General features: G+C 29.3%; 12 protein-coding genes across 14 annotated transcripts; 6 read left to right on the forward strand and 6 right to left on the reverse strand.

The window, feature by feature from the left end:
• Positions 1-88: 88 nt before the first annotated feature.
• On the reverse strand, positions 89-2608 carry OCT59_008116 (uncharacterized protein). The gene is made up of 6 exons (XM_025319189.2): positions 2177-2608; positions 1888-2058; positions 1465-1822; positions 1208-1357; positions 1069-1135; positions 89-1001 (listed from the first exon to the last, which is right to left on the reverse strand). Exons 1-6 carry the CDS (start codon positions 2479-2481, stop codon positions 211-213), a joined length of 1842 nt encoding a protein of 613 aa, XP_025174358.2. The 5' UTR covers positions 2482-2608; the 3' UTR covers positions 89-210.
• Positions 2609-2651: 43 nt separating this feature from the next.
• On the forward strand, positions 2652-3695 carry OCT59_008117 (uncharacterized protein). The gene is made up of 2 exons (XM_025326792.2): positions 2652-3075; positions 3149-3695. Exons 1-2 carry the CDS (start codon positions 2706-2708, stop codon positions 3361-3363), a joined length of 585 nt encoding a protein of 194 aa, XP_025174357.1. The 5' UTR covers positions 2652-2705; the 3' UTR covers positions 3364-3695.
• On the reverse strand, positions 3476-4649 carry OCT59_008118 (thymidylate synthase). The gene is made up of 2 exons (XM_025311168.2): positions 4081-4649; positions 3476-4006 (listed from the first exon to the last, which is right to left on the reverse strand). The coding sequence occupies exons 1-2, from the start codon at positions 4580-4582 to the stop codon at positions 3618-3620; spliced, it is 891 nt and encodes a 296-aa protein (XP_025174356.1). The 5' UTR covers positions 4583-4649; the 3' UTR covers positions 3476-3617.
• Positions 4650-6152: 1503 nt separating this feature from the next.
• OCT59_008119 (uncharacterized protein) lies at positions 6153-7919 on the forward strand. 3 transcript variants are annotated; one of them, XM_025319188.2, is made up of 7 exons: positions 6153-6301; positions 6364-6506; positions 6578-6757; positions 6831-6952; positions 7028-7214; positions 7289-7438; positions 7512-7919. In XM_025319188.2, the coding sequence occupies exons 1-7, from the start codon at positions 6199-6201 to the stop codon at positions 7713-7715; spliced, it is 1089 nt and encodes a 362-aa protein (XP_025174355.1). In that variant the 5' UTR covers positions 6153-6198; the 3' UTR covers positions 7716-7919. The 3 variants fall into 3 exon arrangements, with proteins under 3 accessions (XP_025174355.1, XP_065999142.1, XP_065999143.1); XM_066142242.1 differs by having other exon boundaries at positions 7547-7919; XM_066142243.1 differs by having other exon boundaries at positions 7289-7919.
• Positions 7750-9349, reverse strand: OCT59_008120 (uncharacterized protein). Its single transcript, XM_025319187.2, has one exon. It carries the CDS (start codon positions 9301-9303, stop codon positions 8212-8214), a length of 1092 nt encoding a protein of 363 aa, XP_025174354.1. The 5' UTR covers positions 9304-9349; the 3' UTR covers positions 7750-8211.
• A 375-nt stretch (positions 9350-9724) lies between these two features.
• On the forward strand, positions 9725-15478 carry OCT59_008121 (uncharacterized protein; the record flags this gene model as incomplete). The annotated part of the gene is made up of 22 exons (XM_066142244.1): positions 9725-9884; positions 10081-10199; positions 10276-10353; positions 10421-10588; positions 10663-11066; positions 11131-11248; positions 11321-11722; positions 11789-11999; positions 12069-12191; positions 12261-12447; positions 12520-12649; positions 12728-12819; positions 12894-13130; positions 13201-13250; positions 13334-13493; positions 13572-13826; positions 13905-14269; positions 14337-14394; positions 14477-14666; positions 14754-14955; positions 15028-15149; positions 15220-15478. The coding sequence occupies 22 exons, from the start codon at positions 9725-9727 to the stop codon at positions 15367-15369; spliced, it is 3981 nt and encodes a 1326-aa protein (XP_065999144.1). The 3' UTR covers positions 15370-15478.
• Positions 15479-16540: 1062 nt separating this feature from the next.
• On the reverse strand, positions 16541-17944 carry OCT59_008122 (Proteasome subunit beta type-6). The gene is made up of 5 exons (XM_025319186.2): positions 17824-17944; positions 17434-17633; positions 17079-17353; positions 16873-16983; positions 16541-16796 (listed from the first exon to the last, which is right to left on the reverse strand). The coding sequence occupies exons 1-5, from the start codon at positions 17854-17856 to the stop codon at positions 16768-16770; spliced, it is 648 nt and encodes a 215-aa protein (XP_025174352.1). The 5' UTR covers positions 17857-17944; the 3' UTR covers positions 16541-16767.
• An 87-nt stretch (positions 17945-18031) lies between these two features.
• Positions 18032-19101, forward strand: OCT59_008123 (uncharacterized protein). The gene is made up of 3 exons (XM_025319185.2): positions 18032-18282; positions 18342-18442; positions 18512-19101. The coding sequence occupies exons 1-3, from the start codon at positions 18048-18050 to the stop codon at positions 18746-18748; spliced, it is 573 nt and encodes a 190-aa protein (XP_025174351.1). The 5' UTR covers positions 18032-18047; the 3' UTR covers positions 18749-19101.
• OCT59_008124 (uncharacterized protein) lies at positions 18699-20175 on the reverse strand (the record flags this gene model as incomplete). The annotated part of the gene is made up of 7 exons (XM_025319184.2): positions 18699-19016; positions 19104-19448; positions 19516-19612; positions 19684-19828; positions 19896-19926; positions 20023-20060; positions 20140-20175. The coding sequence occupies 7 exons, from the start codon at positions 20173-20175 to the stop codon at positions 18866-18868; spliced, it is 843 nt and encodes a 280-aa protein (XP_025174350.2). The 3' UTR covers positions 18699-18865.
• A 161-nt stretch (positions 20176-20336) lies between these two features.
• OCT59_008125 (uncharacterized protein) lies at positions 20337-22925 on the forward strand. Its single transcript, XM_025319183.2, has 7 exons — positions 20337-20414; positions 20509-20663; positions 20749-20863; positions 20941-21089; positions 21156-21257; positions 21332-21941; positions 22073-22925. The coding sequence occupies exons 1-7, from the start codon at positions 20349-20351 to the stop codon at positions 22787-22789; spliced, it is 1914 nt and encodes a 637-aa protein (XP_025174349.1). The 5' UTR covers positions 20337-20348; the 3' UTR covers positions 22790-22925.
• Positions 22926-23080: 155 nt separating this feature from the next.
• On the forward strand, positions 23081-25701 carry OCT59_008126 (uncharacterized protein; the record flags this gene model as incomplete). Its single annotated transcript, XM_066142246.1, has 10 exons — positions 23081-23236; positions 23308-23422; positions 23486-23653; positions 23744-23914; positions 23983-24156; positions 24237-24349; positions 24420-24530; positions 24616-24651; positions 24726-24744; positions 24890-25701. 10 exons carry the CDS (start codon positions 23081-23083, stop codon positions 25699-25701), a joined length of 1875 nt encoding a protein of 624 aa, XP_065999145.1.
• An 810-nt stretch (positions 25702-26511) lies between these two features.
• Positions 26512-27677, reverse strand: OCT59_008127 (mitochondrial 37S ribosomal protein mS38). The gene is made up of 2 exons (XM_025319182.2): positions 27262-27677; positions 26512-27129 (listed from the first exon to the last, which is right to left on the reverse strand). Exons 1-2 carry the CDS (start codon positions 27590-27592, stop codon positions 26723-26725), a joined length of 738 nt encoding a protein of 245 aa, XP_025174347.1. The 5' UTR covers positions 27593-27677; the 3' UTR covers positions 26512-26722.
• Positions 27678-27716: the final 39 nt, after the last annotated feature.

Raw genomic sequence — 27716 nt, forward strand, 5'->3', positions numbered from 1 at the left:
AACTTGCCTGTTATTAAAAAACCCGATAAAACTTCAATAATAAAAGCATCAATATTACTGTATAATAAATATAACACTTCAATAACGTCTCTAACTAAATTAGCATTTATTATTTTTTCTTATTACAGGCTAATCTAAAGCTAAAATTCTAAACTTTCTATTAACGTATTAACATAACCCGGAAGTAATGATGAAATAAGGGAAAATACCCTAAGAAATATATTTCTTATTCTTATTCTTGTTCCTATTTCCTTTTCTTCTTTTTGGGGTAGGTTGTATAACATAATCATCTTCGTACTCTTCTGAGTCATGTTCATAATAAACAATTTCATCAAATTTATGTCGTTCATATCTCGATTCTTCAAATCTACGCTTATATCTACTCGATGATGATTCACCTTTTGATGATTCAGCTACAAAAAACCTATTTTTATTCCTGTTTTTAATTTTAATATTATGTTCATGTTCTACTTCGGAATAAAAAATTTTTTTATATGAATCGCCGTAAGTAGCTGGTAAAAAATTAGATCTTTCACAAGGGAATTCTCTGTAAGTATCCACTTCATCTTTACATTTAGAAGCCATATCTAGATACTCTTTTCTTGTTTTTATAGGCTTAATTTTATATGTTCCATTTTTATTACTTAGTTTGCTTGCTTTCTCAATTCTAAGTCTATCTGCATATTCAATTTGATAGTGGAAATTGTATAGTATGTACGAAAATCTGGGAGGGATTATTTTTGTGGATCCATACTCATCTGCAAACTCCTGATTTTCAGCATATAAGCGATGAAGTTCGCGACGTAATTCTATAATCTTTCGTGGCATGAATAAAATCGATGATAATATCGACTCCTCATTTATTTTTGAATCCATTTCATTGTCTTGAATACGATATTTACGTTCTAAACTACCAACTCGTACTACAAGACGTTGAAATGCTTTTTCAAAATGGGAAAAAATAATTTCCGTATTTCTTGTAGATCTTGCTATATCATTATCTATTTTCATATTAAATAGAGTTAATTAATAGAATTTTATATTAATTATATAAAATAAAATATTTACCGGAATCTGAAGGATCTTGTATGCATATATTTGTACGTGGAATCTTTGTAGTCCAACTTTCCTTATCCTAAAAAAAAAGGAAATACGATCTTAAAATTGGGTAATTAAATAAATAATTATTAAAAATTATTCAACATACTTTTAAAACATATTCACCACCATCATTAACTCGAATGGCAACCTTAAAAAAGTTAAATTTTAATCCGTACAATTCGAAGAACTCTATAAGCAGTACACCTAAATTTTCATTATCTGGTATTAAAATTCCACTTCGAATAAGAGGATGAGTCTAAAAAAGATAACATAACTGAATTTTCATTCCATTTTTTTTTTAAAAAAAAAATAGCTTAAAACAAGTAAACTAAAAGTAAAAAAAAATAAGCAACTTGAACGTACTTGAAAAAAGCTAAGCATCATACAAAAAACCGTGAATCCACCCATTCCTCCATTAGAAGGATCATCAAGTCCATGATGTTTCAAGAACCATTTTACAATTATTACCATATTACCAAGAGAAGGCCATTGATCTAAATAACTTTTCATTGCTCGAGATGAAGTATAACCGGATGATTGATTAAATGAAATATCCACATTAAATTTTGTATGACATTCACGAAATTTGATGATAGGAACTACAGCTTTTGTTAATGTTATAGGTCTTTCTTCACTAATACGATGGTAATACAACAATTGCGCAATTTGCTTGAGAATATCCTGTGAATTCTCTCTTATAAAACATACAATGTCAAGATCACTATAAGGAAAGATATTATTATTAGTTTAGTATTTAATATTATTTAAAGGATCAATAATTTATACCTAGTTGGAAGATAAAGCCCTGTATTAAAACTCCCAAAAACCATAATTTCGGCATCCGGATAAGAAGACTTAATACACTCTTCGATACGCCTTATTGCAAAAACTCGCCACATGCGTTCAATATCAGTTGGGCAGAGATACGCTACAAATTCCTCAATTTCATAATGTAATCTATAACAATTGATATTATTTTTAATAAGAATCCTATTATACCTAAACCAAACTAATAACTCTTGAAAATTAAAAAGGTGTGTGATACTAATTTATTCAAAATTCTTTAAAAGAATACCTTTGAATCGCACTCTTATATTTTCGAACATTATCTTTTATTAACCATGGAACTTCTTCGTCATAGGGAGCCCTCCATTCCGTCTGATTAATCATATACTTCTTTCTTTTTTTTCTTGGATTCGTCATTGCGTCAACCTCAAATAATTCTTGATTTGAAAACACACCCATAGGAATGAAAGAAGAATTTTGACTGACAGCATCAGGAGTTGGTTTAATTTTGTTATTGACCCCAGAAGTCGAACGCTCAGAAGCATCATTTCGAAAAGTGTTTTTTTTTTCTTGAAAATTTTTTGCTGGAAGCATCCTTACAAACGTAAATATTTTATGGGAATTTGCAATAGCAAACGTTCAAACGGTCACTAATATTATTTGCGATTTAATTTAATTCTTTTAGCGGAATAAAATAGTAAATTTTGGCGGCTGTCACGTCACGTCACAATATTTAAAAATGATCGACGATGATATTAACCGGTGACAAATAATAAATAAAGGATATCATTTCTTTTACCACCTTTACAACCTTAAAAATGTCAAAACGCAAAGCTTCCGATTCCTCTTCAAAAAAATTAGTTCAACAAAAATTAACTTCGATATTCACTTCTACTAAAAATGACAAAACAGTTAATGAAAAAGATAACCCAAGAAAAAAGTTTAAACAAACTATTATTGAAAAAGAAGAAGTACAGCCCGATGTTGAGGCACCACATGAAGATACTGCAACTTCTGTTAGACAGGAGGGTCACGTCTCAAGCCATCAGAGGATATTAGACGATGACTCTGATGATGAAATATTTGAAGAAGTCGAAGCTTTAACGTATGAAGACAATAGTGTTTTACACGAAGCTTCCAATGTAGAAAGCGAACCAGAAGAATTAGTAGAAATTCAACCAAAGCTTAGTAAGCCTCATGATCAATCGAACTCATATATTATGGATAAAATTTTTTATTATTCTGAATTTTTTTTTTTTAGCGTTTCATGATGAAAATTATACACCAATAGATAAATTACTTCACGCATTTGACCTCAATTATAAATTTGGTCCTTGTATTGGATTAACAAGATTAGAGCGCTGGGAGAGAGCTCATAGAATTGGTTTGGATCCGCCTGAAGAAGTTAGAGATGTATTGACTTCTGAAGCAAAAAACTCTGAACTAAATGAATGTGTTTTTTATGGTAGAGTCTGATTTTTAGGAATATTGATCCTAACCTTTTAATTAAGGAGACACTGCAGTGTCATGTTAAACTGAATATCTCCAAATGAAATTACAAAAAAAAAAAATTACTAACATACTGTCTTTACCCGCTTGCTACGATATAAAGAATAAAATAATTTTATTTATTGTCATTTTGAACATTTTTCGTTATGTCTTGTAATCTATTTAACATTTTATACGCACATCAAATTCTATTTATCTCTTCCCTTTCATTTTTCTCCTTTTTATACAGACATTTTCATTTTGATTTGAGGATGAGGTTCATAACCAGTAATAATAAAATCATCATATTTAAAATCATCAATATTATTAATTTTGCGTCTAAATTTCAAACGAGGAAATGCTTTTGGTTCACGTTCGATTTGAGTTTTTAAAGCATTAATATGATCATTATATATATGAGTATCACCCATGGTATGAATAAATTCACCAGGACTACAACCCGTTACATGAGCAATCATATGAGTTAATATAGCATAGCTTGCAATGTTAAATGGTACACCAAGTCCAACATCACATGATCTTTGATAAAGAAGACACGATAATCTTTTCGTATTTGATACATAGAATTGGCAAAACATATGACATGGTGGTAATGCCATTTTCTTTAAATCTGTAATATATTTAAAATTTTCAATAATTATTTCATAGAAAGATAAATAGATAGTTCGATTATAATGAAATTACCAGCTGGATTCCAAGCACTGAGAATGATTCGTCTATCATTTGGAGTATTTTTAATTTTATCGATGACCTCTTGCAGTTGATCAACACCTTTACCAGTGTAATCCGTATCGCAATCAATGTACTCAGCACCAAAATGTCTCCATTGGAATCCATAAACAGGACCCAAATCACCTTCTTTTCTATGTGATAGCCCAATTTTATCCAAATATTCACGAGAACCATTACCGTCCCAAATATGAATACCTTTTTCGGTTAAATGTTTGCTATTTGTATTACCTTTAATAAACCATAATAATTCTTCTATAATAGCACGCGTAAAAACGCGCTTAGTTGTTAATAAAGGTAAAATATTATCACGTAAAGAAAAGCCCAACTGCGGTGGCGCAAATATTGATAAGGTTCCTGTTCCGGTGCGATCTTTTCTATGTTCACCATATTCTATTATACGTCTAATAAGGTCAAGATATTGAAGTTCTTCGTGTATTGGTGGTGGTGATGCCATTTCTAATAAAGACAGAATAAAAAACCGATTTTTTTTGCCAGATGAAAAAAATAAAACGAGAGAAACGAGAGAAGGATTTTCCCTGTTGAGAATACCAAATAAATTCTGTTTTCACATGTTGCTTACTCATTTAGGATATATTATATTGATCAATTAGGACATAAATCCAATAGGGGTAATAGAAAGCAAGGATTTCTGATAATAAAAAATACAATTTAATAATAATAAAAAGAATATTATCGTCTCAGAGACTAGGAAATAAAATCAAAGGGATAATATTTTTTTACAATATCAAATATGGATATTACCGTACAGCACTCTAAAATACCCGAGATCATAGTTAATTTGCCACTATACAAAAATATTATACTGGAAAGGTATGGCACGATCAATAATGCTATGATACAGGTTGTTATTATTGCAATTTAATGAACCATTATAATTTGATCCATTTGTAAAAAAAAGTTAAAAATTGTGAAGAATGATAATTAAAGAAAGTAGGGTTGACAATTTTATTATATAGTACGTAATGTATAAATGAAATGATTACTTTATTTTTTGAAAATTCAAATATAAACTGCTTTTAGTTTGGCAATTGCAATTTGAGCATCTTTTTTAATAATCAGGTTTCATTGCGTTATTTACAAGTACGATCTTTATATATTTGGTTTCGTAATAGCTCCATACCATATATATTCTCTCTTCATTTATAATTTTAAACTAATCAAGCATTTTAATAAACGATTTGATTGAATGTTTAGGAAACAAGTAATGTCGCAACTCATCGTCTTCTAAAGATCAAATTACCTTATTCCGAATTTTAAGTGTCTCTCGACTCTCAGTATGTGATTTTGTGTACACGAGTCTTAATAAAAAAAAAAGGGCACGGGAGTTTAAACGCGATCTACATAGTTGGACAAGTGTGATAATGGGTTAGACGCGATCAATGGGATATTTTAAGTAAAAGTCATGTTAAATTCAACCATTGATTACTTTAAAAAAAAAAAATGTTGGTACTTTAAGACATGTATGTGAGTTTTAACTTTTATTTTTAACATTATTTACATACAATACTAGCACAAAATGAACAATAAAGATCTTTGAACAACTTTTAAACATTAATAGGTTTCTTTTTATTATTCCACCTCTTAATATTCATTCTTTTCAAGCTTATGTTTCAAATATTAATACATCCGATATCATTTCTATTACTTTTGATTCTCCTTATAGGACTCTTCTAAAATTAATAAATATTGCCGCAAAGTCTGAAATACTAACACAAAGGATCTCTTTTTTTTAAAAAAAAAACTTATGTATTTCATATATGTAGATGTATCGTTTTTGATTCATTAAGGGCTACCTAAATAGGATAAGTGATTATATAAATTTAAAGAGAGGAGAATACGAAATCAGAGAGTCAGGAGATAAGAGAAGGTGCTAGTTATAAGTTTGCATAACGCGTTTTATATTATTTCAGCCCATCCTCTGATTAGTGTTTGATCTGTCACCTGTATGACTGTATCACTTTACCCGCATATACATAATGTACTTAATGTATAATAGTAATTAAAGAACGCGGCGTCTTTAATCAAAGTTTTGTTTAAACGATTCAATAAATGTCTTCATTTCAAGCACCAGAGGAGGAAGAACTCCAAATTGAAAACAAATATCTTAAAGAAAAGAAAATTGGTGAAGGAACATACGCAAAAGTATATAGAGGTATGGAAGTTTATAACTGAACTATGAAAAATTTCTCGTATGCTTATATATTCAGTATATAGGCACTGAACGCGCAACTGGACGAACCGTTGCCATCAAAAAGATAAAACTCGTACAAACTGAAATTGGTTCACAGGGCATCGAATTATCTGCTGTAAGGGAAGTTAAGTGCTTACGTGAGTTACGACACCCTAATGTAATTGAGGTGAGTTAAAAATTTAATCTTACTATGCAAAGATGACTTGGCTGAATCTTTACTGCAAATTCTTTTTATAGTTAATTGATATTTATTCTCATAAATCAAATCTGAAACTTGTGTTGGAATATTTGGATTCCGATTTAGAAATGATAATAAAAGACAAGAGCATCCTTTTTCAGGCTCCCGACATTAAAAGCTGGATGCTAATGACATTACGAGGATTGGATCATTGTCACAGGAATTGGATCCTACATCGTGTAACTAAAATTTTTCTCGGTTGTTCTCTTAACCTATTAAAATCACACGAGAATTAAAATAAATAATTTGTAGGATATGAAACCCAATAACTTGTTGGTGGGGAAGGATGGTCAACTAAAAATTGCGGATTTTGGCCTAGCTCGTGATTACGGAGATCCTCACGCTAAAAACATGTCCCCTCAAGTGGTTACACGGTATTGCACGCATTTTAATTTTCTCGTTATTAAGACAATTTTTAAAATGGTAAATAAATTTCTTCATTTAAAAAGATGGTATCGAGCTCCTGAATTGTTTTTTATGCCGTCTCAGTACGGTTATGCGGTAGATATTTGGTCAGTTGGTTGTATATTTGCTGAATTGTTACTTAGAACACCTTATCTTGCTGGGGAAAGTGATCTTGCACAGCTCGAACTTATTTTTAAAGCTTTGGGAACTCCTACCGAGGAGGATTGGCCGGTATTTTATAATTACGCGTCTTAAATGAAAACTTTTGTTTAGGCATATTTAATTCCTTAAAATTTTTCTCATAGGGTTTTTCTGAATTGGCTCGGGATATGAAATTTCAAAAATACTCTAGAACTCCGTTACAAGTTCATTTCAAGGCTGCAGGATCTGATGCAATAGATTTACTGGAAAAAATGTTAACTTATGATCCCAATAAAAGAATTAATACACGAGAGGTCTGTAAGGCTTTATATAGTTCTGTTTCATAAATATAATTATTATATACGTATAAGTGTATTTTTATTATAGGCATTACTTCATTCTTACTTTCGTAAGCTTCCTAGACCTACACCGCCTGATCAATTACCAAAACAGCAAAAGATTCAGGAAAATGCAATCCAGCAGAACTCCAAACCATCTATACAAAATCGAGGTGAACTAACGGAGCACAGAAATAAACGTAAAGCACAAGAAATAAGCAATAAAAGTGAAAAAAAGATTCATCGTTCTTAAATCAATTTCTTCTATTATGATTTAATAATTTATTACAAGACGAAAACGTTAGTAAGATAGCAGCAAAAAATCCCATAAATAGATTATTGAAATTACAATTTTATTTGATTCACTTTTATATATTATAGAAAAAATCATTTGCAAAAAAAAAACAAAATAATAATAATAATAATAAATAATTTTGATTATATTATTCTTTACACTTAATTATTTAAACAATTATTTAAATTAAAATTTTTATAAATATTAAGTCTATTCTAGTTTTGCTACTATAGCTTGGTACTCAAGTAATCTTTTTTTTGTTCAGTTGCCCTAAAAAATAATTGTAGAATTAATTTCACGTGATAGCACCGTAATGTCTTGAATTAATATCTCCAGTAGAATTTTGTCGAGTTTCTGGGAACAAAGAATCTGTTTCGATGGGCATTATTATTTCTTCATCAGTACAACTGTTTACATCATTGTCGTGAACTTTTTTATTGGCTCTACCATATAGTCAATCGAGACTTTTTTCCTTAGCTTTCTTAATTTGTTTTACAATTTTCTCTTCAACATTGGAATGCAACAAGAGCAATGCACCCCTAACAATTGCTATGATCCCAAGGCAAAAACCAACAACAGACCACCATGCTCCAACTTCTTCAAATACAATCATACCACTTAAAGCTACAAACGTTACATGTGATGCATAGAACATTGGTTGAAACTGCGTGACTCGATACTTATTTAATGCTAACTGTTTACAAGTTTCTTGGCCTATTATACCAATAATGAGTATAATTATTATTACTAAAAGAGAAAATATCAAAGCAAGTATTGAGCTAGTTTCATCACCCAATTTTGGTTTAAAAGGAGCAAACACCCAGACTTTTAGTAGAAGTGCTAAAAATTTAGATGCTACTACAGTCAGTGATCCAAACCCTGCAGTCATGATTACATAGAGAACCAAGGATGAATTTCCCTTTCTGGCGCGTACCATTACAATTAAGATACATTGAATCACAAGTATTGAAAACAGCCACAGAATTACATGTAATCGAGCCATATATGCGAACAATTTTGAGGTCGTTGTTAAACGGTTTTCAATATTACTTTCCGAAGTTGTTGCAGAAAATAGAATCGTTGTAAGTACACCAGAAAGAATCCATATATAACCTTTGATTTGACGAAAGCTGATTAGTTCATCTAACAAAAACTTTGCAAGTATAGCATTCACAACCACTCCCAGAATTCCAAGAGGAGTAACAACCGACGCGGGCATAAGAGAAAGAGCAACCCAATTTCCGCATAGCTCGCCTAGATAAACTAAAGAAATTCCCATAAACCATGTTCGATCTTTGAACCTTGAATAAGATCCAGGAGCAGTGGGTGAAGCAGTTGGTAGAAGTGGCTGAGAACGATTTGATAATAAAAATTTGGTATCAGAGTTGTTTGTATCTTGATCTTCTTGATCTTGCCTAAGACGTGATGTAGATAGCGCCGCACCACGCGTTAGTGCATACTTTTGTAGACAATTGCCTAAGCCGATAATTGAATTACCCGCTAAAGCAGCGATAAGTCCCCAGAAAAATGACGACATAATAACCATCCGCGGTCTACGCGGTGGTGTTTAAGTATATTTGCACGAAAAAAAAAATAAAAATAAAAAATAAAAGGAAATCGTAGTTTTTCAGTAGCGAACAATTGTTAATTTCCATTCTTATATAATTATAACCTCTATATATTTTTTTAATCAAAGTTGTATAACAAATAATTGTCCTATTTCCTGAAGTAAGTATGTGACACGAGTTTCAACGTGAAACTATTAATTTTTGGATCATCAATGCTTTATTATCTATTGTTAATCGTCAAACTGCTATACTGATATAATCATAATGGTATTCAAAAAATTAGTGACTTTGTATGTGATAAAATCGAAAAAATTTTAACCGGTGACAAATGAAAGTATCCAAATTTGGCAAAGTATTTAAAACAAAGTTTAAATTTTATTTCGAAGGAAAAGCTTCGAAATGGATCCTCTTCTTTTCACTGCTCCTGCTCGCATCAGAGTCTTGCTTGTCCCAGTACATCCAATTAAAGCTCCAACCTTTCACAGACATGTTCAATTGGTAAAAAATTTTAATGTTGTGAGACTTGGAGACGTTACTCCAGATATGCGAGGTGTTCAATGTAAGTAATAATTTTTGTTCGATTTATCGAAATTTTATAATGATAAACATTTAAGAAGATACTAGAAAAGAGTTTCATTATTGATGTGAGATCGAATTAAAAAGGAAAAATGGATTAAGAGCATAGGAAACAATTCTTGTTCAGATACAAAATTGTAATATTTCATTGATGTATATTGTGCCAAATCAAATATAAGCAGCCATGTTCAGTTCACAGCTCTTTCATGAAGGTCAGTTACATTTTAACTTTGTAACTTCTTACGAACCGGAGCATGCATATCTTGAAGAATTCCAGATGCATCGTAGGATTTTTGGGGTATGTATCATATAAATTTATAGTCCATATAATTTTTTAATTGATGTTTGCATTAATTTATTTCTGGTATCTATAGGTTATTGGTATAATGGATTGTTGTGAATGGTCAGATTTGAAGGAAGGGTACAATAAGTTTAGTGAAATAATTAAAAATGTAAGATTATAATTTGAAGTAGTTTACCATTATTGTGATATATTATTTAAATAATTTTTTTATTAAGTATCGCACTGCTGTTGCCCACCGGTGTTTTGCATTTGATCCCTCAGAAGATCAACCTGATGATACCAAAGGATTGATTATGATTCCAAATGTTGGAGAAATGAATTTTTATATGAGCACAATGATTTCAGATTTTGCAAATAATATTCTTACTGAATTTGGCAACTTAGTATGTCTTTTGATTTACATATTGTATCTATTAGATATTACTGTCATTTAATAAATTTTTTATAAATAATTTAGGCAACCGATATTGAAAAAAGACAAATTATTTATTCACCAAAAATACCAACACCAAATTCTCCTCAACTTCAAAATGGATCTAACAATCAGCAATCAAATGGACGTTATTCTGCACCCCTCCAATCATTTTCTTCCCCTGAGTTAAAGTCATCTCAAGCATTTTCACTTACACCTCCTGTTCAAGCTATGACCACTGCTGGTGTTGGTGGTGCTGCAGCAGGCGTTGCACCTAAAGAAAGTTATCATAGTAGATCATTTTCATCATCAACTTTAGTTAATATTGCTGCCCAAGCTGCTAATGTTCCAACTGACATGAGATTGAAAAAGAGAGCTCCCGGACGAATTCTTAAATTAATTGCAGATTTATATCTAATGGCTGGAATATTACCGAATGCTTTACAAAAGTAAGTAAAGGTAACCTGTTGATATTCTTATTATATAATATGTTTTAATTTAATATCTTTTTAGTTATATGCTGGCTATTGAAGCCACAAAAGCGAATAGCGATTATTTATGGCATGGATCAGCTTTAGAAGGATTATGTGTTGTATTACTTCTCGCAGCCTATCTTCATGCAGAAATTGGGGTGAGAAATTTAAACTATCACGCTTACTATTGACCAATTATTTATTTACTTTATGATTATTTTTTATAATAGCCTCCTATCATTCAATCTCAACCTCTTGCTTCACCAACTGCAACTGATCAACCACCTTCATCTCCAGAATCACCCAAAGTTCTCTGGGTAGAAACAACTGAAAAATATGTCCAAGTTCTTACATTATATGCCAAAACTTCGAGTTCTTCAAATGATCAAGTTCCTCCCTTAATTTATACCGAAGCTTGTTTGAAAGTTGCAAAATTGTTAGCATGTATTTGGGTAGCGGGTGGATGGGGTGATGATGCGCTAAAATTAATTGTTCATGGGGGAACTCCTGAAAAAGGATTAAATGAAAAATGGGGATTAAGCTCCGTATGCGGAGTTTCAAAAATTGAAGTAACTCAATGGGCAATGAAGGGATACGGATCTTATGTAGAAGATATGAGTATTACTGAACAGGTATTATTAAATAAATACTTTTTTTAATATTTTTAAGTCATATAATTAACTTGAATATATTTTTAGATTCATATAACAACTACTTTATCTACCATCTTTTCAATCATTAACTTTCGTCGAAAACATGCATTTTTCCTTCGACAAACAGCTTTGTTAATTTTACCACTTATTGCTAAACCGCGTAATTCATCACCACAAACTAATAAACCACCAACTGGAAGCGAAAGTGGTTTATTAACTTGCTTGAAAAAAGTTACGGAGACTTATGGAATAGGAGGTAAACATATTTAAAATTACATTAAACGGAGGTGAGAATTTTACGTTAATCAATGTTACTTAAATCTAGATGATGTCGACCAAACGGATTATTCTGTGATGGCTGAGGATGCACGGCCACTTACTTTTGGATGGCCTGATATTCAAATTGATGTGTTAAAGGATGCCTTAACAATTTCTGATTCTCTTCCAGGTATGTAATATCAAATTTCTCCCAAATTCTAATTTACAGAATTTATCTAATAAATTATTGTTTAAAAAGATTATCCCTCTATGGTAAAATATACAACAAGGCTCTTGCGTAAACTATTCATGTATTTACACAGAGACGAACAAATTCGTTTATCTGCATCAATTCCACGTATTGTTAGTGCAGGTAAAAAACAAGGGTTGGATATGGAATTTAAATACTGGGGTTTGAATGTCGTCAAAGGAATTCAAGTATGTCGGTATGTAATAAAGAAGATGAATTTTCATTTACATAACTAAAATAATTAAAAATTATTTATAAATAAAATTAGTCCTACCTCAAGAAGAATACCTTATCCACATGCTGGTAAGAAGTTGTCCTTAAAGAACGAAGAAAAGAAAGAAGGTGTTAGTCCTTTTATTTATCAGTCTTTCAATAAAAAGAAAGCAGATAATACTCAGGTATGAATATTGAAGCTATATCATTATTTTTATGATTTATGTATACTTTCATTAAATAAATAAATGTATTTATTGTAGATACATTTAGTAGCGAATGAAACTTCATATTTTTTGGTTACTTTAGCAAATCCTTTTGCGTTTGATTTGGATATTCAAAGTATATCAATAAGGTAAGCATTTCTCTTTAATATTATACAATGAAAAATAGATATACACTTCTAAAATTCTTTATTTATTAATCTAGCACCGATGGCGTAGCTTTTACACCTAATACAATGTCAATCACCATATTAGCTAATACATCTATAACATTAAGGCTTCTTGGGACTCCAACTGAACCCGGAGAGTTGATTGTCAGAGGATGTAAAATAAAAGTTCATGGTTGTTTAGAACAAGAATTTTGTGTATATTTACCACCAAGTGATGAAGAGATTAAAAGGAAAGAGAAAGAAGAAGAATACAGTAAAAGAATAAAGAAATGGTATGGGTTAGACCATTGCCATTAAATATTTTATAATTTAATTATTTAATTCATTCTATTTTTTTCATAGTGGCTTGGCCGTGCTAGATAATTTAAGTCACACAACTAACAATCAAAAAGGTTTGTTTTAATATATGCCTTACAATTTATATTATTAGTGCATAAAATTTATTGAAATTTATCCATCTTATTTTATTTTTTAGATAATGCTCAACCTAATGATCATGAGAATTCACAATCACCTACTAAAAAAACTTTTGTTCCAGGGTTTTTAAAAGTTTCTGTCATTTCTGAACAACCCTTAATAAAAATTAAATCCACTTCATTGATGCATGGTGCAATAATGCTTTTTGAGGGAGAACAGTGAGTATATATGATGATTTTTCTAATTTAGTTTATCTTTATAACAAATTAATAATAATAATTTATACCACGTTTTAGAGCTGAAATGACAATAAAACTTGAAAATGTTGGTAAAATTCCAGTTGATTTCTTAAGCTTATCGTTTAGTGACTCAACTATTGCCAATACACAAGCATTATTAAATTCATCAGATATGCCAGCAGAAGAGGCATATGAAATGGAATTATATGCACTTAGACAGTCTGTATTTTCTTGGAACCAGAAAGATAATGTCAAAATTTTACCAGGAAGTGAGTGGATTGTTAATATCAATGTATTTGGAAAAAGAGGATGGTAAGTTAATCAGGCATTAATCTTGGTTTTAATTATATTATAAGTGACTAAATTGTTTTTAAATTTTTTTTCTTAAAGTGTAAACGGAACTATACAAATAGATTATGGATATCTTAATCGACCAAATACATCAGATGATGAACCATTTTATACAAGACAAGTACATTATCCAGTATTATTAACAATTCATCAAAATTTAGAAACAATTTCAATGGATATACTTAATTTTAAACCGTTATGTGAAGGAGAAAACGATGGAGTAGTTAATAGTTGTTCTGATAATAACAAGTTAATTGAGGATTTACTTAAAGTTATGAAATGGAACAATAAAGGTACAAAGGAAGATTTCATGGAGAAAATGGAAAATGATTATTGTTTATTAACATTTGATATAAGAAATGTTTGGCATGTTGGATTTGATGTTACTATTGAAGCTGATGAAGGTAAGGATTCAGAAAAAATTTTCTGAATTTTATTGTAGACCTTTTTTAAAATTATTTATTTTATTAGGAGAAGAAATTGACCCTTTATCCATTACTACAACTATTCAACCTACTTCAACTGCACGGTAATATATATATTGTTGTTAATAAATTTTATTTTCAATTTAACCAATATTTCTCTAAATATAATAATGATATTAAATTTAGAATCATATTACCGATTAAAAGAATTTCGCTTTCGGAAAAGGAATATACGCAGCCAATTCCTTCACTATCAGAAAAACAATTTGTTGTTTCCAAAGGACCCAAAGGAACTGTAGAACAAGAAAGATTAGCTTTGGCATTATTTTGGTATAGAGAAAAATTATTACAGAAAATAAAAGCAATATGGGAATCTGTATCCTTTTACTTATTTTATCAAGTATTTGTTTAAAAATTTTTTAATAATATTATTATTTTTAACTAATCAAATTATTTTTAATAGCAATTAACAAATCAAAAAGGAGTGGTTGACATTAGATCATTGAGGTTAAATAAATCAATGTTAAATGTATTGAAAATTAATGAAATATCATTTGGTATTGATATTGAAGATGGATCTAAAGTAACCAAACTATCTTGTAATCAATTTAAATGTCCCGTTAATGAATTTGTTAAGATGAAATTTATTATATATAATCATCAAGGTATATATATTTTGGAAATATAGATGTTGAGGAGAATTTTTATTAACTTGCTTTTTTTTATATTATTAATAGAGAAACCAAGTAAGTTATGTATACGAATTCAGCCTGTACAAAGTTATAGTGACGGTATAATGGAATGGGATTTATCTAAAAGAATGGTTTGGAATGGATTATTACAAACTCCTTTACCAAAAGTATGTTTAAAATTTTTATCAAATAATTACATAAAATATTTTATTTATTAATCAATTTTAATTTAAATAGATTGAACCAAAATCTTCAGTAACATATACATTACCAATATGTTTCTTTTCAAGAGGAGATTTTAAATTCTTATATCACTGTGAGGATGTTAATTCAAGAATAATGTATTTTGATACACAACCGTTAGTTGTTGAAGTTGTTGATAATTAGTATGGTTGGAGAATATGTTATATTTTTTTAATTAATTTTTTATAATAAATTATTTTTATAATAAATTAAGTAATACACATAATTTTATTTTAGAAAATTGCAATTTTATAAAAATTAATAGTAAATGACTTGTAATTTTTAAATTTGTAATTATTATACCTAATTACTGCAATTAAAATATAACACCTTTTACTTAATTTTATTTGGCTTTAATTATAACTGTAAATTACATTTATAGTGTATAAAGTTATGAAGTTATATAATAATTAATTTTTTGATGTTAGTTGCCAAATGCTTTCAACCATCAGTACTATAAACAGCAAGTTCATACAATTTAAAACCACCATAATGTAATTGTGTAAAGTTAAAAAAATTATTGAGCAACTCATAAAGGAAAAAGACAGGTTTATTCTTAACTTTGCAAAAAGCACAATTGATTTTCTAATCTCAAAACTTTCTTTTGTTCATTTAGAAGAGTCTCCAGTTCACCATGTTGAAATTTATTTTTTAAAACAATTTTGTATATGCTTAATTGCCCGTTTAAGTTTTTTGATCTTACTTTCAAGATCAAGATCATTATTAGTATTATCGTCAAATATTATATTGAAGAATTCATGAAATTGACCATTTTCTTTCGCCTTTTTAGCATTTTTCTTTAAATCTCTTATTTGTTATTTCTTCTCTTCAATATCTTTCTTTGTTAGCGGAAATCATAAGCTTCATTTTATTGCATGCTCGCATACACTTTTTGATGTCTACTATTCTGGTCAACTTTTTTGATTTCAATGTCCTTTTCTTCAATAACTGCCTCAAAATTTTTTAGCTGTTCATTATCAAAATAATGTTGCTCTTTAATCATTATATTTTTGTTTATATGAACTATTTATGAAGAAAGATACATAGCTGATTTCTCCTCCAAAATTTGCAGACCTTCGATTATAGAAACTCATTCAAGTTACAAATGATATGACAGAACATGACTGGCATAAATAACAAGATACAAATATACAACATATAATGTAAAATTTCCAAATCACTTACTTATTTCCATTTTTTTTGTGAAAGAAGTAAATATATTGAAAAAAGTAAGAAGTATATTAAAAAAAATCTACGAGAAAAAATATAATTTATAATAAGGACTTGATCACTTGATCGTATGACAATTTTGATGATAATCAATACAAACTATATATCTTTTATATCACATGATCTGCATAATTTTGTCTCTCTTCAAATTCTCATACTATAAAGATGGAATCATCAATTTGATAACCAGGAAATTAAAATAAATAATAATGATGAAAAAAAAGAGAAAAATGGTACATTCAATTTTAAATATTTTATTAATTCTCATTCAAAACTAAAAAAAATTTATCTTGCCAACAAGTTATTTATTGTTTATAATTTTAATTCATCTTGCCAAAATTCTACAAGTAAATAATGGATAATTAATATTTATAATAATTATAATTATATTTCCTTTAATTAACTCTTGTAACTTACTAGGTAATTTATCACCAGGAGTAAATATCCTTTCAACACCCTGTTGAGTGATTACAGCTAATCGGATACATCCACCCGAAGAACCATCTCTTGAAATCGCCAGTGCAATAGCTACATAAAGAATATGTTGAAAAGGGTTGGTTAAATTATTAAAAATATGTATATTATATATATATATATATATATTCTAAGAAATTAGAAATTACCAGTTCTGACAAATTCTATAGCTTCTTCTCGAGTCATTCCTTCTTTGTAAGCAGTATCACAATAACCATAGATATATGTAGAACCACTTCCTCCAATTGCAAATGGTTGTTTATGCAAAGACCCTCCTAGAGGAATAATATATACGGAACCTCCTTCATATTTGTCCCATCCTGCAACAATAATACCAGCAGTCAAATTATCTTTATTCTGATAGCATAATTCTTGAAACAAAGCTGAAGCGGATTGTACTGTTGGGTCCTCTCCATCTTTTATCCTTTAATTATATTTATTAATTAGTATTCTTTTAAATCATAAATAAATTTATCTTTAACTCTTAAATACAATTATACTTACGCGAACATCTCTAAGTAATAACGGACAATATCAGCGATCGCCTGTGTATCGGCTGCGCTACCGGAACGACAACAGAAAATTTTATCATGAACTGGTGTTAATTTGTCTGTTACTCGATTGGCAATGTAAGCTCCAGTTGTTGTACGACTATCTGCTCCGATAATTACCCCATCACCAAATTTAACTGCCATAACCGTAGTCTAATTCGTATAAATAAAAATAGATTAAATTATCATTTTAATGATTATTGAACCACAAGTGATATATGAGTCAAACATAATTAATATTGAATACGAAATGAGAATTTTAAGTTTTTAAGTTGCAATTCTTAATTGAGAAATTGAATAGAGAACTTTGAATCCTATTTGAACCATATTTGAAAAGGCTTACCCCGAGATTAACTTCGCCAGCTTTTAAAGGCATCGCGTAAAAATTTTAAAAATCTTAAAAATTTTAGGAAAGCTTTTGACTTGTCGAAGTAGCAAAAAACGACTTACGCAAGATCATTTCATGATCATGGGCCGATCGACAATCCATTTTCCATAAACTTACATTACGTAATTTGTCCTTAAAATTTTTGACATGCCGATCTACGAAAGGGAAATTGATTTAGTATGTCAACGGAAAATCCTGTACAGAAAACTGACAATGCTTCTAGTGATTCGGATCAATTTGAAAATGAGGAAGGAATTAAAAAGAGAACCCATAAATATAACCTGACACCAGCAGAAATTCAACGTCAACAATTAGAAAAATTGTTAAAAAGGGTGGATAAACCTGTTAATATTCCTGAAATGGTAGATAAGCCAAAATTAAAACCTCCAAAAGATATTGTTAGAAATGTACAAGGTAATGTTATAACAATCATTTTTAATCAAATTTAATTTATTAAATTGGATCTTTTTCAGGATCTAGTGCTGGTGCGGGTAGCGGCGAATTTCACGTTTATAGAGCTCATCGACGTAGAGAATATACAAGACTGAAGGTCATGGAGGAAGAAACAAAGAAGGTTTAACATCTCATATTCTTACAACAATTTTGATTCATTCCGATTCACTCAAACATTTGATTCATTTAGGAGGAAGAAAAACGAGAGTTTGAAGCAAAGACGGCGGAAATTAAAACACAAGAAGAAAAGAGAACAGCAAAAAGGAGAGAAAAACGACAAAAGAAGAAACAAAAGAAAAGGCAAAATACTAAAAGGACAAAAACTGAAGAGATTAACAAAGACAAACAAATTGAAACAAATGATAATAATAAGAATATAGAGTCAAAAAACGAATCTTCAGATTCGGATTCAAATAATGAAGAATGATATTAAATCCTGTGATTCAAAAACAAAATGACTGTCGTGAAAGATCAGACGAATTTATATCTTTCATAAAATAGTTAAATATGGACTGTTATCCAAAATTTGAAGAAAAAATTATTTCTAAAATTTAGGTCTTCTCTTTCTTCCTGTGTATTTAGAATCAAACGGTACATCTTTTTTCCCACGCGTACGAGCAACTTCTTTTTTATGCAAAACCCAATCCCTATTTTTGACCGATTTACGTTGTTTTCCCTTTTGTCGTTCACGAATTCTTAAAGATGTATTAATATACATTTTTGATTAGATCATCATTGAGGATTAATTATAAATTTCAAATAAAATAAATTTATTTACAAACCTTTGATTTGAATATATTACATCGTGTTCTTCCTTTTCTTCGCCTAAAGCTTGTGGTATTTGTTGTTTTTGTCCACCAGGAATTTGTCCAGCAAATAAACATAGATAATATTTTTTTGCTTTCTTACTATTAGGATAGTCTACCACTAAACCACCTTCAAACCCGCATCGCATTGCCACATTCATTATTAATTCACATTGATCATCGTTTTCAGGATATAATTGAAATACTGCACGAGCTCCGCGTTTTAATGACGCATATAACGTTGAGAAAAAACGGGTTAATCGAGATTTTGGATTATGTGATTGTTGATCTGCGTTACAAAGCCATTGTAAAACAGATATACTTTTATCAAAAAAAGGGTTAATGATCAAAATGTTAAGATCGAACACCATCTAAGAAGTATATTTACCTTATCGCACCGTCAAATGTGCCCGGTCGAAAATTCATTCCTTGGCCAATATCCTGTAAGAATAAATCACCTTCAACTTCTCTATCCAATGCAACTTCTAAGCAACAAATCATGGGTCAATAGTAAATAAATACTATAAATATTATAGATTAAATCCTTTATACTTACGTAACATAGAAGGAGAAATATCCAATCCAATCCATATATGACCCTCATCGTCTAAAATTTCTCCACTTAGTCCTGATCCACAGCCTATATCAAGTAAAAAACATGTTTCATCTGGTAAATTCAAAAGTTCAAGAGCACGTAATGACTATAAAAATTAATAAACAATTAACATATTAATCCAATTCATGCTCGGGGAAAAAAATTAGAGTTACCATTTCGGCTTGAACACTTTGTATTCTCGAACTGTAAAAAGGATGAATCATGAATTGAATAGAATTTAAATAGAAATTACAAGTAAACTGTGTAATTTGAATTAAATTTGAAATTAGGGTTTCCTACTTTGTTGTATATTTTCTTGCTTCTTCTTCATTATAAAACTATTATAGATAATAATGAGTCAATCGGAATTTAATTTAAATTAGCTAAAATATAAAAATGAAATGAAGGAAAAGTTACAATTTCTGGAGGAGCTTTATGTTCCGGCCGAGACATTGTACTTTTAAACGAAAAAAAAATGTTTGCGAATTACGAAAATTTTAAATCTTAGAATTGACCAATAGGATGATTTCATCAGTTCAATTTCAACTGACCAATAGGATACAGCATGTTATCTGTTAGTTATCTGCCGTTATCAAAAAAAAATTTTTTTCTTCGAGCAATTAATAATGGACTCAGATACAGACAATTCGATTATAGTTGAGAATAAGAATCCTACGATAGATTTTAAATGGGTATTTCACTTGTATCGGTTTTATTTCTTTAAGATTTAATGCAATAACTTGCATTTTAAAAAAAAATTTTTTTTTTTATATAATATATGTTTAGGTCGAAAAAGCTATCAACGCATTATTAAAACATGAAGTAGCTCAGCCAAAGAAAGTAAATAATGATCTGTTATTAGCTGATCAACCAGTAACTATTTGGCTTACTGTAACAACATTCAAATTTTCTAATAAACCCAAACTTAAACCCGTGAGCATGTAATTATCAATTAATAGTAATTAAATGATTAAATACTTCCAATAGTTAATATTAAAAATTTTGTGTTCATTTCTGCCTAATTAGTCCGTTAAAACATCCTTTATACGGACCTTCAACAGAAATTTGTTTAATTACCAAAGATCCGCAAAGAATATATAAAGAGTGGGTTACAAACCATAAAGTTAAACGTATTCAAAAGGTAATCTCAATGAATCATATCCATTTAGTTTTTGTTAGGATAAATTTATCTCATATTTCATTACATTATTGTTTAAGGTAATTGGAGTATCTAAACTTCGTAAAAAATATATACCATATGAAGCCAAAAGAAAATTATGTGATTCGTATGACTTATTCTTGGCGGATGAACGCGTTTTACCCCTTCTTCCAAAAATGTTGGGGAAATATTTCTTCGGAAAGAAAAAGTAAATATTATTATAATTTTTTTTTTAACTCCATCTTAAGAGATAATAATTTTTATTTTATGATAGACAGCCAGTCCCAGTGAACATAAGTAAGGAAACAAATTTCAAAAAAGAAATTCTCAAAGCCTGTCATTGTACCTATATGCACTATAGTTCAGGAGTATGTTTGTAAGTCAACATATCTTTTTAAATTTACATTTTTATTAAAAATACTCCTATTAATCGTTCAATTACAACGGTAGATCCATTAAAATAGGCACAACAGAGATGACATCAGACCAACTTTTAGAAAATTTAGAAATGGCCATACCAGTAATTATAGATAAAATACCAAGAAAATGGAAGAATATTCAATCTTTATATATAAAGACGCCAGAATCTACTAGTTTACCTATATATAATCGTTTGCCAGATTTACCTATTGAAATTCCTAAAGATATAAAAATAAAAACTTCTGAAACTAAAATTAGTGGTGGAGAGAGTGAGAATGAAGGTGAAAATGAAGATGAAATGGACGAGGATGATGAGGATTACAATAGTGAAGAAGATGATGAGAAGAATAATGAAAATAAGATGAAAAATGACAAAGATGATGATAATATGGATGAAGACAAGGAGGATGAGAAAGATAATGAAAATAAGATGGAAAATGATGATAGTACGGATGAAGATGAGGAAGATGAGAAAGATGATGAAAATAAGAAAAATGACGATAGTACGGATGAAGATGAAGAGGACAATACAAATAAGAAAAAAGAGGAGGAAAAGCCGGTTAAAAAGAGGAAAATCTCAAAGGAAACTGGTGGTGTAATATTTGGCTATGCTGTTCCTAAAAGTAATAAGAATCCACAGGTAACCTAGGTTTTAATACATAAATTTTTTGGTTCGTGATTTGTCACTAGTTAGGTTTAGCTTAAAATTTGTTTAAAATGGACTTCATTACTATTCAAACTAAAGTCAAAAATGCTTAATTTAATTTATAGGTGAAAAACGGTCCTAACAAAAAAGACAAGGGAGATGTTTACAAAAGAGAAGAATCCAGTAGTTTTGCTAATACGGAAGTTACAGTCAAAGCCAAGAAAAGTAATATGAAAAAAGTGAGAGGGAAAGCTAATGGTGCTATAAAAGAAGATATTACGGGAGACCCTAAAAAAGCAAATGTTAATTATATTAATAAGGACGAAGAATCAAATAATAGCCAAGCAAATTCAACTATAAATAAACGAAATAAATCATCCAATATTATGACTACAGATATAAGTGAAGAAGGTAAGAATGATCTTTTGAATAAAAAGATATCAAGCTTTATTGCTGAGCAGAAAAAAAAAACGATGGAACAGAAAAAGGTAGATTCTAGCAAAAGCGTTAATAATGAAGCTTCAAAATCTGCTGCTAATTTCGGAAACAAGAAAGTAAAGAAGAATGTACCAGAAAAGGATACCAACAAAACAAATGTTAAATCTGTTGGTAATTCTGGGAAATCTGAAAAAAAGGACAAGAAAGATGATAAAAGTGTTAGTTCCGGAAAAAAGAATATACTTGATAACAAGAAAGGGGGACAAAAAAAAATTGATGCTGATTTGGCAAGCAATAATAAGCAAACTTTTCTTAAGAGAAAGAGAGAAACTTCTGGTCATAATAAGCCTAATAAGGAAAGTGTTAAAATAAATAATAGTGCCAAAAAGAACAAAAAGAAATAAATAATTAAATTATTAGAATGTAACGTTGATAGAATATGCAGAATATGACATAGTGAATATTTATTATCTTAAAGAGTTTTAATTTAATAGTATATCGTTGCGCTTTAATAAAATTTAAATTTTTGATAGTTACAATCGGGATAAAAATGAATCGTGTAAACTTACCCGTTATCTAATCAATAATCATCTTGATCGGCAGAATGTGGATGATAATCTTATCTTACCAAATAAAGCTGATAACATATAAATCCATCCTTCTAGACTTCCATTCTTTTCTGTCATTAATAAATTATGATGAGTTGCAGCATTCTGACTAGAGCTTCATTTAAAAATGTTAAAAATGTGATTCCATATATTATTAGGGGAATTTCATCAACATCAAACTCAAAACAGGTTCAAGCGATAGATACAATTGATATACGACATGATCTTAAACATCGCGTAAAGGTATTTATAATCAAATTTGTTGAGTATTATCTGGATTGTGTTTAATTCTTCAATTGATCATTTGAATTAAGGAAAAAATATCAACAATCGACAAAGAAAGACCTTTTAGCAATTTCCTAACAGATCGATTTGATCGACAACATACTTATCTTCGCATATCGATAACAGAACGATGTAATTTGAGGTGTAAGTTCGAAACTTATGAATTATATTGCTTGAATTTAAAAGTAATAGCATCAATTGTTATAGGTACTTATTGTATGCCAGCCGAAGGTATCGACTTAACTCCTTATCATAAGTTATTATCAACTGAGGAGATCATTAGAATTGCGCAACTATTCGTTTCTCAAGGTGTCAATAAGATTAGGTTAACTGGAGGTGAACCAACTATAAGAAAGGATATTGTTGAATTAATTGGTATTTAGATTTTAACTTTTCATCGCAAGAACAGAAAAAATCAATCGATTTGAGAAATTTGATGCTGATATTTAATTTCATATTTTACAGGCGAATTAAGTAAATTGAAACCACAAGGCCTACAAACTATTGCTATGACATCAAATGGTATTGCGTTGAAACGCAAATTACCAAAATTAGTTGAAAATGGACTGAATTTACTGAATATAAGCCTCGATACTTTGAACCCGTATAAATTCGAATTGATCTCAAGACGTAAAGGTACACGAATTTTATATTTGTTATAATTTTTTATGAGAAAGTATTTAATCCGCTCGAATTCGATTTAGGTCTCGAGAAAGTGTTGGAGACGATTGAACAAGGAATTGCATTAGGACTTCGTCCTTTAAAAATCAATTGTGTAGTAATGCGTGGTGTGAATGATCAAGAAGTGCCGGATTTTATCGAATTGACACGTAATAAACCTATTGAAGTGAGATTTATCGAATATATGCCTTTTGATGGTAAAAAAATTTAAATTTGTTTGTTCTCTTTTGAGTCACATGCATGATATTTACAGCAATTTTATTTTATTTTTTATAAGGAAATAAATGGAATAAAAATAAGCTTGTTTCGTATAGGGAATTGTTAAATGATATTAGAACAAGATATAATGACGTTCGAAAGTTATCGGATGATTTACATAATACTTCAAAGGTATGTAATGCATTTTTTTTTTCTACTTCATTAGACCAAATTGCTAATAAAATCCAATTATTGTTTATAGACGTATTACATACCAGGTTTTACTGGACAATTTGGTTTTATAACTTCAATGTCTGATCATTTTTGTGGAACATGCAATAGACTTAGAATTACCGCCGATGGTAATTTAAAAGTCTGTCTATTTGGCAATGCTGAAGTCAATTTACGTGATTTATTGCGCGAAAATGTTCCCGACCATCAATTGTTAGATATTATAGGTGCAGCTGTTAAAAATAAAAGGAAGCAACATGCAGGTATGTTTGAATTGGCTGGAACAAAAAATCGGCCAATGATTCTTATTGGTGGATAAATATAAATTTCAATTTAGTTTAACAAAATACATACAGGTTAGTATTTTTAACGCGTCTTTCATTATTTTTATTTTATTTTATTTTATTATTATTCTTTTTTTTTATTTCATTTATTGAATAATTTATATACCGAATAATAAACAGTTTGTTGTCCTTTTTTTCTTGTTTTAAATTATTTTAGATTTATTAATAGATAATAATAATAATTACATGACGTTAGCTTCATCAGCGAAGAATACCTTTTTATATAATAAGGTTGTATCCAACAACATGTCATTATTTAATCATTCTAAATCACATTTTCCACGTTCCTTCCGCAACTTTCTCCCTTCTTTTTATCATCAAAATATTATAAACCAATCACTCCTTTCCCTTCGTTCATCATATTCTACTAAACCTATTCCACAAAATTCGCAATTATCTTTATTCAATAATATCGATTTAAATTCTAAATCAAAACATGATTCACCTTCTTTCACTCATATTGATCCTGATAGTGGACGTGCTTCAATGGTTAATATTTCAACAAAACATTCAACTTATCGTACAGCAACAGCATTTGGAAAAGTTCATATTGGGCGACAAGCATTTGAACTTGTTCGTACCAATACAATGAAAAAAGGAGATGTTCTGACTACAGCACAAATTGCTGGTATAATGGCAGCAAAACAAACAGGAAATATTATACCATTATGCCATCCTATTTTGTTATCACATGTTAGTGTAGATTTAGAGTTAGATGAGAAAGATAATTATTCTGTAAAAATCATTTCAAAAGTTGAATGTGAAGGTAAGACAGGTGTTGAAATGGAGGCTCTTACAGCCGTTAGTGTAACAGCGTTGACAATTTTTGATATGTGTAAATCTGTGGGAAAGGGAATGATAATTGGAGATTTGAAAGTTATGGAAAAAACTGGTGGAAAAAGTGGAATTTGGAGATTTCCACAAAATCAGAGTGATAATGATGATAATGGTAATAATAATAATTTATAATTCTAGATAGAAAAATATAACAATGAATAAAGATTTGAAATTTTCATTATGTTAACATTTTACAGTAGCTCGCATCAAACAAAAATTTATTTATTAACCCTTAAGATAAAACACCTAACTAGGTTATGAAAGTCACAAGATCATAAATGAAATAAAATTTTCATTTTAACACGTGATTCAGTAGTATCAATTGTGGGAAATTTGATTGACATAGTTTTTTTGATCGCTGATTAAATTTTTGTGCGACATATTGGTTTTGTTTGCTTTATATCTTCAATCATCCTCTTGATTACATGATGTGTTCATATGGTTATGACAAAATATCCATATTTTAACGGTTATAAGGGAAAATCATTTGTTTATGTTTTATTTAGAGAAAATAAAACATTTTTGGAAAATAATGAATGAGCCATTGATCATTATCCTTTAATATAAAAAATGGGCGGGAAAATAAATTGTTTACTAAACATGTAAACTTATAGTAATATAAAATACTATTTATTTTACTGTATATGTAATATGTTACGCCCACAACAATTCACTTTTATTGTAAAGAAACGCGACACTTTCATCAGTTTCCTCTCTTGTTTGTGATGATCATTGATTTATGCAAATGACCCGAGCCGAGTTCATTGAATCTTTTTAAAACAATACGTCATACAGAGTATTCATTAAAATGAGTATTCATTAAAATATCATCCTTTTAAGGTTGATTAATTTATTCAATCAATTCTTACGTTTCATACTCAAAAAAGTTTAATTAGTTAACTAGTTATAGACAATTCAATCACAAATTGTATAAACCTGGTTAATGTATAATCACGTGATATTAAGAAGTTTTTATTAATAATCAAAAAGATCTTTTTTGATTGCTTTAATAGTTATAATTACAACAAATAACAAATATTAGTTTTTAACTAATCAATTGAATATAAACAATAACAAAAATATTAAAATTAAAATAAAATTTCTATATTATTAACAAGAGAAAAAAAAAATAAAATGTTTATACATATTTTAATTAAATCTTTCCAAGTCTCTTTCTTAATGCTCTATTTCTCTTTCTTAATTTCTTGAGTTTATGTTTTTTCATTTTCAATTTTCGCTTTTGAAGAATATTTGATAAACGTATTTCTTCATTTTCTGCTTCGGAATTTATTGATTGTCCTTGTTGTTTTACACTATCTACTTCTAATGATTCTTTAATTGTTGATTTTTGTTTATTTGATAATTCTTCCTCTAATTGTTCCTTTTTTGCCTTAAATTCTATTTCAGACAACCAATTAACTATAGATTTTAAATCTGTATCAGAAGACATTGAAATTGTTGATTGATTGGAATGAAATGGGTATAAATTTAAATAAAATGAAATAGGGTTAAACGGTGTCGGTGTGTTAACGCTTGATCCGGAATTTTCTTCTTCGTAATCTGATAAAAAATAATAAAAGTAAAAAAAAAAAAAAAAATTTTGACATAAATAAAATGACAATAAAAAAAGTAGATCAGAAAGTAAACACGATGAATTCGCGAATTTATTAATAATAAATTATGCTGATTTACCTTCTTCTTCCAAAGCTTGTTTGTTTTTTTCATTTTGTTGCATTTGCTCACTACCAAAGCTTAACAATGGTCTATGCTCTGCAAAGAACGTGCTTTGAAATAGCTCTTTTGGATGGATATGATTGACATAAACAAAAGGTAATTCTTGTTTCTGTGGTGTAGTAGGAGTGGTATTGTTTTTCTTCGTACTCGAAGACGAAGACGAAGACGAAGACGAGGATGAGGATGAGGACGAATATAACATTACTACTGGGCGATGAAAAATATTACGACCAGCGTATTGAAAATTGGTCGACAATCGTCGAAGGGGCAACTTTGATATTAACGACATTATAATAAAGTTAAAAATAAGGATAAAAAAATTTTCTTAAACTTGTTTCTCTCTACTTAAAAACTAAGGAAGGTTGTTAACAACTAATGAATGAAAAAATTTAAGCCACTATTAAATACAGATT

The sequence above is a fragment of the Rhizophagus irregularis genome, chromosome 16 (genome assembly GCF_026210795.1).
Source record: "Rhizophagus irregularis chromosome 16, complete sequence".
In the NCBI taxonomy this organism is placed as follows: Eukaryota; Fungi; Glomeromycota; class Glomeromycetes; order Glomerales; family Glomeraceae; genus Rhizophagus; species Rhizophagus irregularis.